The sequence below is a fragment of the Euleptes europaea genome, chromosome 8 (genome assembly GCF_029931775.1).
Source record: "Euleptes europaea isolate rEulEur1 chromosome 8, rEulEur1.hap1, whole genome shotgun sequence".
In the NCBI taxonomy this organism is placed as follows: Eukaryota; Metazoa; Chordata; class Lepidosauria; order Squamata; family Sphaerodactylidae; genus Euleptes; species Euleptes europaea.
Genome location: NC_079319.1, coordinates 51,984,220 through 51,994,833, shown reverse-complemented (window position 1 = coordinate 51,994,833; position 10,614 = coordinate 51,984,220). Strand labels below are relative to the sequence as shown.

General features: G+C 41.6%; 1 protein-coding gene across 1 annotated transcript in view; it reads right to left on the bottom strand.

Moving 5' to 3' along the window:
- Nucleotides 1-28: 28 nt before the first annotated feature.
- The window catches only part of NPC1 (NPC intracellular cholesterol transporter 1), a 31,769-nt gene continuing 21,183 nt past the window's right edge, over nucleotides 29-10,614 (bottom strand). The window contains exons 14-25 of the mRNA XM_056854802.1: nucleotides 10,365-10,479; nucleotides 10,023-10,150; nucleotides 9,419-9,559; nucleotides 8,899-8,988; nucleotides 8,535-8,725; nucleotides 7,841-7,956; nucleotides 5,022-5,151; nucleotides 3,460-3,660; nucleotides 2,246-2,477; nucleotides 1,127-1,240; nucleotides 343-505; nucleotides 29-242 (exon numbers count right to left, since the gene is read on the bottom strand). Coding sequence (XP_056710780.1) covers nucleotides 160-242; nucleotides 343-505; nucleotides 1,127-1,240; nucleotides 2,246-2,477; nucleotides 3,460-3,660; nucleotides 5,022-5,151; nucleotides 7,841-7,956; nucleotides 8,535-8,725; nucleotides 8,899-8,988; nucleotides 9,419-9,559; nucleotides 10,023-10,150; nucleotides 10,365-10,479 — 1,704 coding nt within the window. The 3' untranslated portion in view covers nucleotides 29-159. The remainder of the gene's footprint in view (nucleotides 243-342; nucleotides 506-1,126; nucleotides 1,241-2,245; nucleotides 2,478-3,459; nucleotides 3,661-5,021; nucleotides 5,152-7,840; nucleotides 7,957-8,534; nucleotides 8,726-8,898; nucleotides 8,989-9,418; nucleotides 9,560-10,022; nucleotides 10,151-10,364; nucleotides 10,480-10,614) is intronic.

Here is a 10,614-nt window from a genome sequence, read left to right as displayed (position 1 = left end):
AAACTGTTCAGAACTGCCGATGTTTTGCTCGTAGTGATCCCTCCAGTAGTGTTTCTGGGTGTGAGACAGTAGTCATAGAAATCTGCTGCAGTTTATTTTGATGAGAGGCCCTTCGAGCCATGAATTCCAGGAGCCCACTGACCACTTTGTTTAAAACGGCTAGAAGAACAGGAGCTTCTCCCTTTCTGTACCTTTGTTCCTTTCTTGAACTGCACGTACTTTAGCTTTATTTACTGAAGGCCCTGTGGAGGGGGGAAAGCAAGTTCAAAAAAATTATTTTCCAGTTTGGTATTTCTGCACAAGTCAACTTTGTTCATCTATAGCAAAAAAAAGAGTCCTTACCAATGTAACTAAGTAGGACAGGAAGAAATATTAATCCATGGGTTGCTCCAAGCAGTACCATGGTCAGATACATCCTGAAGTAGAAAATCTGGAAGATTTGAGATTTTGAAAAGGCAAGCACTACTATTCCTCCAAATTTTGTGAGCGTAATACCGCTGAAAACCTGCCAGAGTTAAAATAAAGTGTTTGATTTTGTACAATACACATAACGATGTACTAGAGGTACGTTATATTTTATGTAGATGTTGCTATTGCTCTTTTAAACAAATGTAAGAAATTAATATTTTGTAAAATATTTAGTTTTTATTGAGAGCCAGAGTAGTGTAGTGGTTAAGACTGACAGTTTGAAGTGGTGGACTCTGATCTGGAGAACCAGGTTCGATTCCCCACTCCTCCTCCACATGAGCGGGCGACGCTAATCTGGTGAACCGGGTTTGTTTCCCCACTCCTACACATGAAGCCAGATGGGTGACCCTGGGCTAGTCACAGTTCTATTAAGAGATCTCTCAGCCCCACCCACCTCACAGGGTGTCTGTTGTGGGGAGGGGAAGGGAAGGTGATTGTAAGCCAGTTTGATTCTGCTTGAAGTGGTAGAGAAAGTCAGCATATAAAAACCAACTCTTCTATACTGGTAAGTTACAGATCTATGCAAGGACAGCCAAGTGAGTCAGGCGCACACAGGAGGAAGACAGCTGCACAGAGGAAAAAGAGGCCGTGAGGTATTGAAAAATGTCCCGAGCTGTTTCTACTGCCATGGCAGCAAAAATGACAATGTAATACTTACAGAACTGCCCATGTGGGATAACGCCTCTTCAGCTCGCTCTGCTCTGCTGGGTTTTGTACTGATTGTGAATGCTCTTGTCACATGGCTACAGAACTCAACAGAAATGCCACAGCTCTGGAAGAAAAACAGCAAAGACAACAGTGTATTGTGTCCGCAGCCAGCAGCCCCAGCCCCATCCACAAGCACCCTGGCAGCCAGCAGCAGCAAACCAGGCTGGATGGAAGCCACAGGAAGCAGCAGCCTGCAAAGGAGGAGAATCATCCAGGCAGTCATGGGGGGAACAGAGAAGCCTGTGCCAATCACATGGCCCGTAGAGACACACAGGAGAGAGGGCGGGGCAGAAGGCACAGAGGCCTCGGGGGAGGATCCACTGGCACTGGGCCCTGCCCCACCTGCAAAAGCCCTGCCGGGATTGGAAGAACCTGGGGCTGGCCTGCCTCCAGACCACCCTTTAAAACGCTGTCTAAGGGTAGGAGAATCAGATCTCTCCTGTGGCTTGCAGGAGAGGCAATGGGGCAGCTAGAGATGAAGCTGAACCACCCTCCTCTCACACTTCTGAGGCTCATTTTAGGCCAATGCCAGAAAGGAGGCTGGAGGGCAAGTTAGTCCCACCAACAGAGGAGCCTGACATCAAACACAGAAAATGAAAATCACACTACACTGCTCTATGCACCCTTACTTAGGAACATGATCCATTAAAAAGACAGACTTCAGATAATACATTTAAGATGCTTTATCAAGATTGTGCTTCATAACTGTACTTCTTCAGGGGGGTCATCCTGTATTTAAGCTGGTTATTAAACATATACAATTTTTAATCTGAGCTAAAAAAAAGCGTTAAGAATGAGACATCTGCTCAAATAATCTGCAGCCATTCCAATAGTTTACAGGTTCTAATATGACAGAAGACCAGGACATGACATTATATTGTATTACAGGCAGCAATACTAAATTTTTTGAAAGGCTTCCCCACCCCCCAGGAGTTAGTATACTCTTAGTTATGTGGTATGAAGTATCAGAATGTATTTTTATGTCAGCAAGATAAGAATGCTTTCAGGCATTATACACCCTGTTAGTACCCAAGGAACTGAAGAGCAAAAATTAGATGCAAGGACTTACCATGACAAGGTTGACCAATGAAACTGCATTCAAGCTGATTCCCCAAAGCCACATGACTCCAAACATGTTGACTAGTATCATAGCAATGGTAATGGAAACCACAATGGCAGCCCACACTTCAAAGCCAAGCAGCACCATTGTTACTAGGAATATTGATCCAAGCGAAAAGCCAAGGTTGAAAATGGTATCAGCCACAATAGTCAGGTATTGTTCGTAAAAAACATAGAACACACTGAATAAAATGGAGAAAAAGCACTGTTAATATCTCAGACTAATGGAAGCAATATTTCAGAACCTTGATATCTTTTTCCAAGCAGAGAACTGGTTTAAAGTATTTTCATCCTGCCTTTCCTTGAACTCAAGGCAACTCACAGCATAGTAAATGCCCAATTAAAAACACAACTTTAAAACAAAATTAACACCCAACCATCCACAGGCATTATGCCACCCTATTCACAGATTAAAAGTACAAAGAAGCAGTCTTACAACTTTTACAATAAAAAAGTAAAAGAGCCCTTTATAGTCACAGGAACAAAAAATGGGCAGGCAGAAAAGTCAGGGTGCAAAGGTGTCAATGGAAGCAGGGGTTATTTACCAGATTTTCACTCTACACTGTGTGCCCCCCTCCCCTAGGACTGTTCAAAAGATCTGCCTCTGCAAAATACATCCATTTGCTATTTGAACGGTCAGAAGTCACTATTTTAAGCATTACTTTGCATTAGGACTGCCAAGCCCTTGATGGGAATGAAAGATCCCCTGCCTCCAGCTCCTGTTTTCCACTGCTGCGATCAGCAGGAGAAAATTAATAGTTAAAAATCACTGTTGGGTGACGGTTTTACCATAGAGTTTCTAGAAGTTACTGGAGAGGTATGACATCACCTCTGGGTTTCTCCTGTCATGCCGTTGTCTGATTGCCCCCACCCCCCACTGGTTGCCAGGCCATGCTTAGCAAATCCTACTCTTCATCTTGAATATTTTAGCTGCAAGAGATTTATTGTATTAGCCAGACCCTGAATATTAAATGTTGAGTAAAACTTTTTACAGATTTCTGAACTTAGAATATTTAACATTTGCAGTAATTTATCACTCGACCTCACAGACTTACTGAACACTTGAAGCACCACACTACCCTTATGACTACCACCCTCTAAATGTTCAGGGGGAGAAGAATGGTGGTCGAAGAGACCATCCTGTCTGTAAAGGAATCCACATACCTGTAAGGGAAAACACGGTACTTCTTCTCTTGGATCCCCATCGTTTTAGTAATATTTGCTGCTATTATTTGTACTTTCTGCATTGCATCAATGAAATCTGCTGAGGTTTTTAGTACTGTATGGAAAGTCATAAAATGAGTTGCTCCAACTTCAGAGTTGTTGTGTATTAAGTCAACTGCCGAACTATATGCTGCGTGCCCTCTGTGAAGAAAAGCACAATTAACACACCAATTTGATTAGATATCTAGATTTTCAATCCAAATTGAATCCATCAGCCGATGTAGTGGTAAGAGTATTGCACTAGGATGTGAGAGATCAAGGTTCGAATCTCCACTCTACCATGGAAGTTTGCTGGGTGACCTTGGGCCAATCACACACACTCAGCCTATCTGACCTCACAGGGTTGTTGTAAGGATAAAATGGAGAATGTTGTAAGCAACTTTGGGTCCCCAATGGAGAGAAAAGTTGGGTGTAAAATAGTAAACAAACAGCAAAATATCGTCAATAAATATTTAGGATTTGCATTCCACTTTACATATTATATTCTAAATCTTACAACAGTCCTTCAAGGTAGGCCAACAATAACCAATATTGCAGCCAAGTAGCTGCTCAAGACTGCCGGAAATTTTGTTAGTCTTTATGGGGCTAGTGGACTCTTGCTCTTTCCAAGACTACCTAGTGAGCTTATGGCAGTGGTGAGACCTAAAATAGAAATATCCCAAAACACAATTCATTTTCTTAGACACTATACACCAACTCTACAACAGTGTTCCTATTAGAACATTGTCAGCAGCTGCCACAAATCAAATCCTGGGCTTCACCAAATCCTGAGTACACCGACTACAGACTTCCTTTTGAAGCGGAGTACCTATCTGCTAATCCAAACATATGAGGGAACACAGCATGATGACAACAGAGGAAGAAAGTATCACTTAGTAGATACTGGGCTGTTAAACGTTCTCATAGAGCCCCCAAGAAGAAAGGACAAGAACAGTGCAAACATAACATGGTAGATTCTCTTCACCCCAGATACTCCATTATCTCCCTTAGAAGGCTCCGGACTGCTAACACTGCTATCTTTCCCCTTGCCAATTCCCCCCAACTATAAATGAGCTAATGTAAATTAGCAGAATGGATAAATTGTTTACAGCTGCAACAACGAGGCCCTGAGATCTCTCCAATACAGGAATAAGATTGACATGGCTTTCCAGAAAAGCTTCACAATCCTTCAGACAGTGAGCAAACAGCACTTCATTAGATCCACATTTGCGCCATTCAATTTTTATAGAGGCTGTTTATTCTATGTGCTTCAGAATTTCAATCATAGTAAAAGTTTCTCATAAATCAGAAAATGGATAACATTGAAGTTCATACAGTTTACCTAACCTATATGTTTCCCTTCCATATTCAGAACATATTCATTTTAAGTGCTTAAAAAGTACAGCCATGCTTTGAGACTAAAAAATGGATAATGTTATGCCTGTAATATCTGTCAGAAAGAACGTAGTTTACTTTTAAGAAAATTTTACCATATTTAACTTTTCCAGCATAGCAATACATACCCTTTCCCACATTTTGGATTAGGGTTATCGGACAGGAACATTGGGAGAAATTTCATGAAGTCTTCACCCTGGGGTCTCTGCTTCCCTTCTTGAGTTAGCGGCCGGCAGCGCACACAGGATGGATTAACAACTGCAAAAATGTTGTAGAAAGGATTCAAGAATGGCAGTCTGCTACCATATACACATAAAAAGCTACTTGTTTCAGCTACTGTATTTCAAAACACACACGTCTCAGAAATATACATGTAATGTCTTGCAGAGTAACTACATTCAGAAAAAGAACCAACATCCCAGGATTTCATGCCAAAGGCACTGAAGAACCTACTCAGCAACAAGAACACATTAAAATTGGCTGTACAAGCAGTTTCAGAAGCGATGGTCACACAGATTTAGTCATAACGCTTAACCACTTCCTGTATTAATCTATAGCCCACTGAAACTAGAATCTGTGTTCTAGTTCTATACTGTCCATAGAAAACTGTGCAGAGGAAGTGGCTTTTAAAATGACAAAAGACTTTGCCCCTGCTCCATTTTCTGAAACCACATTTCTTAAGAACAGCCAACAACCTATTTAGTCAGAAAGGCATCATCAGCATTGTGGTATTTCATTCAGATAGCGTGTATCCAATGTCATCCCCATGAATTGGGTATAGACAGGGGTGGAAGAAGAAAAAGAGTTGGTTTTTATATGATGACTTTCTCTACTACTTAAGAATCAAACCGGCTTACAATCACCTTCCCTTCCCCTCCCCACAACAGACACTCTGGGAGGTAGGTGGGGCTGAGAGCTCTAAAAGAACTGACTAGCCCAAGGTCACCCAGCTGGCTTTGTGTGGAGGAGTGGGCAATCAAACCCAGTTCTCCAGATTAGAGTCCACTGCTCCTAACCACTGCTCTTAACCACTACACCATGCTGGTTCTCGGGAAATGGTCCTGAATGAAGTTTCCTATAGAAGTCAAGCATATAGAACAATTTCCCTCTTGGGTTGGAAAAGGAAAAGTTTATTTATTGACAAAAATTATCCTGCCTTTTTAACCTGATCACCATGGTGGCTAACAGATTTAAAACATTCATAACAAAAACATATCTTCAAAAACAGACATTAAATCAGAACAGAAACACTTCCTTTAAAGTACAATAAAATACACATAAAGAAAAATAACCATTAAAACAGAGGACAGGGTGGAGGGATCACTGAGGGAACCTGTCTCAGCAGTTCTCATCGAGGACCGCTTACCGCCCTATACGGAGAGGGAGAGGAGCGGAGCCGAGAATGGCTGACGACCGACCGGTGGGACGGCCCCTCAACCATCCACGCTCTGGGTACCCCAGCCCTCGGTACCAGGGAAGAGGAAGCCCTGCTGCGTGGACAGAACCAGGCACTGACCCTGCAGAACCGGGATCTTCAGGCGCAACTGCGAGCTCTCCAGAGAGACATGACGGCAGTGTTGGGAGCGGTGAGAGACCTCCAAACGCCCATCAGCGCGAGATCAGCACCACCCATCCCACCCAGGCGACCTGCAGCCTGGGACCTGAAGGTGTCTTTTGACGGGTCCTGCGCCCAGCTGCCCCACTTCGTACTCCAGCTTTCCGGCTTCATGAAATATCAAGGAGAGACTTTCCCTTCAGAAGAAGCCCGGGTCCGGTATGTGATCAGCTTGCTGGAGAAGGATGCGGTGGAATGGGCGGTGACGGCGACGGAGACCGAGCCCGGAATCCTGAAATCATTGGATGCATTTATGTCGGCTTTGCAACGCCGTTTTGAAGATCCTCACAGGGGGGAGAAGGCTCCTATGCGACTCTGGCCTTAGGATTGCTCTGTAATTCATCACAGACTACCAAACGTGTGTTTTTTTTCCTGGTTTGCAATGGTTTGAAAGCATGCGTCACTCTTAAATTGTTAAAGCGCTACCTGTTCAGTGTTTGGCTAGAAAATGGCCTGGAAGCTCCAAGAGAGCAGGGCTGACATGTATGTCGAAGAAGAATTTATTTGCGTTATTTATAGTCTGCCTTTCTCACAGGGACTCAAAGTGGATTACACACAGTGAGTCAGTACAATCAACAACCTGGGACATTCAATAACCAGTGCATTAGGATTTTAATTAGAAGTGTGGAATATGGAGACACAATGAAGAACATTCAGCAAAGAAATACTCCCAGAACCAATTCACTTTTAGTTTGCAAATTACAGCGTGTATGACCCAATTAGTTAATTCTGGAGCAGCCATCACCTCAACACCCAGAAAAACAGCTTCAAAATCATTCATTCTAATTGTTAAGTTGCATTTATGGTCTATGCCTCATAACCTACATAATAGCATTATGTCTTTGGTCAACAACTCCATCATACTGAAGTTACATAATGGTGGCTAAAATGGTTGATGTTCTCAGAAGTTGATCTCACTTACATGTGTCAACAGCAGTGTTCTGGCTGCTTGAAACTAAGCTGCACAGAGCTGTTTAATGTGGCCAGGCCTCTACATGAAGCAACTTCCTTTGCAGTTCTTGCAAATGCTATCACATCTAGGAACTCCTCGCTTAATTAGCTCAGTAGGCATGGTGACTAGTGCAGGGAGGATTATCCAGGAATTGTCTGATTTATAGACCTGCCTCCACCGCCAACCTTCAGTGCACATCAGGGCAATGTTTAATTCACAATATAGGTGATCAACGCCGAACTATCAAGATACATGTGACCAGCAGAGTTCTCCTTGGAGGGATGACATGTTGTTGGAGCCATATCCCTGGATTAGAATGTGTGTACCCTGCACGAGAAAAAACTTTTCTGGAAGAACATACAAAGAGAAGCCAACAATACCTGAAGCATTGCAAAACTGTTCTGTGTCGTTATAGACTCTGCAACAGGAAGACTGTGGTTTAACCCAGTCGAAGTAGTCGTCAATCCAAGAGGAAGGAGCATAGCCAATTTTTGTGCTACGAAATGGAGAAAGGAGACATCTTTAGCCAAATACTGGATAGTCCAATTTCAAAAAAAGAACACAACACAATCCAGCTCTTTAGGAAGATTTGCAACTGTTTAACTAAATGAGGTGAAAGGCAGAGTACAGAGTAGAGTAAACCGGAGGTTCTAGAACTCCTTTTTGAATTTAGGGTAAAATTCACAGAGTGCATATTTTACAATGGCCTATTCTTAATTTGACTAAACAGTAATTTACATTTATAAATGTATTGAGCCATGGAAATACCTTATGGTGACATTTCCATGTAAAAGGTCACTATGTTCATACCTTAAGCAGATACTTCCACAGACACAATCTGATTTCCCTTCTGCCCAGGTTAGTAAATAATGCAGGTGCTCAACTTTACGTTTCCAAAGAAGGAATGCACCTGGGAATCCCATGCAAGCCCCATTTAAAAGTGAACAGAAATTGTGCTGCAAGAATATTTCCTCAGCAGGCCCAGAGGTCATACTTCCATCAAGAGTATGCTTCTATTCATGTAGTAAGTTAGTTATTTCTATTGACATTTTATGGGGAAATTGAAATACTTACTAGCTACTAATCTCTGCTGCATCGAATACTTGCTGTACTAGGGAGTTGTTATTGCATCCCATTCCACCACACACCATATTCTGTCCATCCAGTGTAGTATAGTTGTGGCCTTCTTCTAGGACAAAATATACTGGAGGACCTGCATGCAAGTATTTGCTAAGGGAGTTGAAGTAATCCAGCACATATGAGTCCTTATACAAGAGGGAAGAAAGATCTGGGTTAATTCTACAATATTTTAGCCCCTATGCAATATTCATTTCTATTAGATATATAATGTGATGATACTTTTCAGGATATTTGCTGTTGTAATAATTTCCCTTGAAAAATGGAATGGGGTATTGGGAAAGACATAAAAGCCACTTACATCTGGCATAGATAACCTCTGGTCCAGGCCAATCTCTACTTTGTTGACAACTGACACACTGAATGACAGAATACCCACAAATAATGAAATCTGAAAGATAAATGGAAAAAGCAGATGTAATGCACAGAAACAGAAATTTACACCAACCAAGAAAGATGCATCAACTTAATATTGCAGGACAATCTAACTCATATCTTCCAGTACTTCAGATTTTAATGCCCAGTCATGTCAAACTGAATTAGCAGTGTGATAGAAGCAACAATCAACTTTCATACGAAAGCTCAAGTCCCGCAAGGAGTTTACTGAACACTGTTAAGTCATCCAGACTACTTAAATTAACCAGTCTGAAATAAAACTATTAGGGAAGGAAGGGATATAAGATTAACTGCAGATCAATTTAGATGCCTAATTGTATTTAAAAGTATTAAAGCACTATTTATACAGTTTTTTAAAGGTTGAGATTAACTAGAAGTATTTTCACTAATAAAACAGAGCCAAACAAACATGAAGATTTGCATACCACAATGGGTCTCATCCAATCCTTAAGAAGAAATGGAGAATACACGTTTTTGAAGAACAGAAACAAGACACTTTCAGAGTGCTGCACGCTACTGAGTTCCTCACCACCTTTGATACAACATAAAATATCCAACTGATTTTTCTGGAAAATAAAACACCCCAAATGCAAGAGTGAATATGCTGTTGAAAGCAGTAATTGTCTGCATAGAATGACTTACGGGTTGAGTATCACTTATCTGGACTGCTTGGGACCAAAAGCAGACCAAAAGATATTTCGGATCTTTCCATACACTGGAATATTTTGGAATTTCTGCATATACATAATGAGATATCTTGGGGATGGGACCCAAATTCATTTATGTTTTATATACACTTTATACAGATAGCCTGAATGCAAGTTTAAACAATATTTTTTTAAGGCTTTCAGTGTCCACCTACAATGCAGTGTACGTACACTTTTTTTTTTTTTTAGGTGAGAGGCAACATTGAAAGCAGGCAGCATGGATCTGCCTGCATGCTGGCTTGAAGGGTCCGGTTTTCAGATCAGTCCAGATATGGGATGTCCAGATAAGGGATTATTTATTTGTATATTATATTGGACTCACCTCTTGACGCTTAATGTCCAGTCCTAAGAGACTAACAAAGCAGGTAACCTGAAGGAGGAAATCAATGAATACAGCCACTGCAGCAAAGAGTGAGAAAGTACGAACGGCAGGCATAGTAGACAAAGTCCCTAAAAAAAGAGAAACAGAAATGTATCAGATCCTGGCACTGTAAGAGCTGGAAGGTAGAGGGAACAGATAAAGATACATCACCACATGGGAGGGAGAAAAGGAAGCAGAGAACGGAGAAAGGGGCTGCCAGGGGGAGGGAAAAGGTGTACGAAGGGGGAATATGAGGGTGGGAATAAACTAAAAAGCAGGAGTAAAAAGATCAGAAATTCGTACCCAAGAAAAAAGCCACTGTCTCAGAAAATGACGACAGAAACATGCTAGGAGCCACTTCTCCAAGAATTCGTCCTATCTGCTTGTCTAGGGTTTCTCCTTGAAGACGTTCATCTCTCTGCAATTGCAATTTATTTATTAGGGATTTATCTATATACCTTTTCAGATATATCACGCAAATGTTAATTTAAGAGAACTTCAAACTCATTTAAGGCTACTAACAATTCAGAATCTGGAAATCTCACATCTTTTC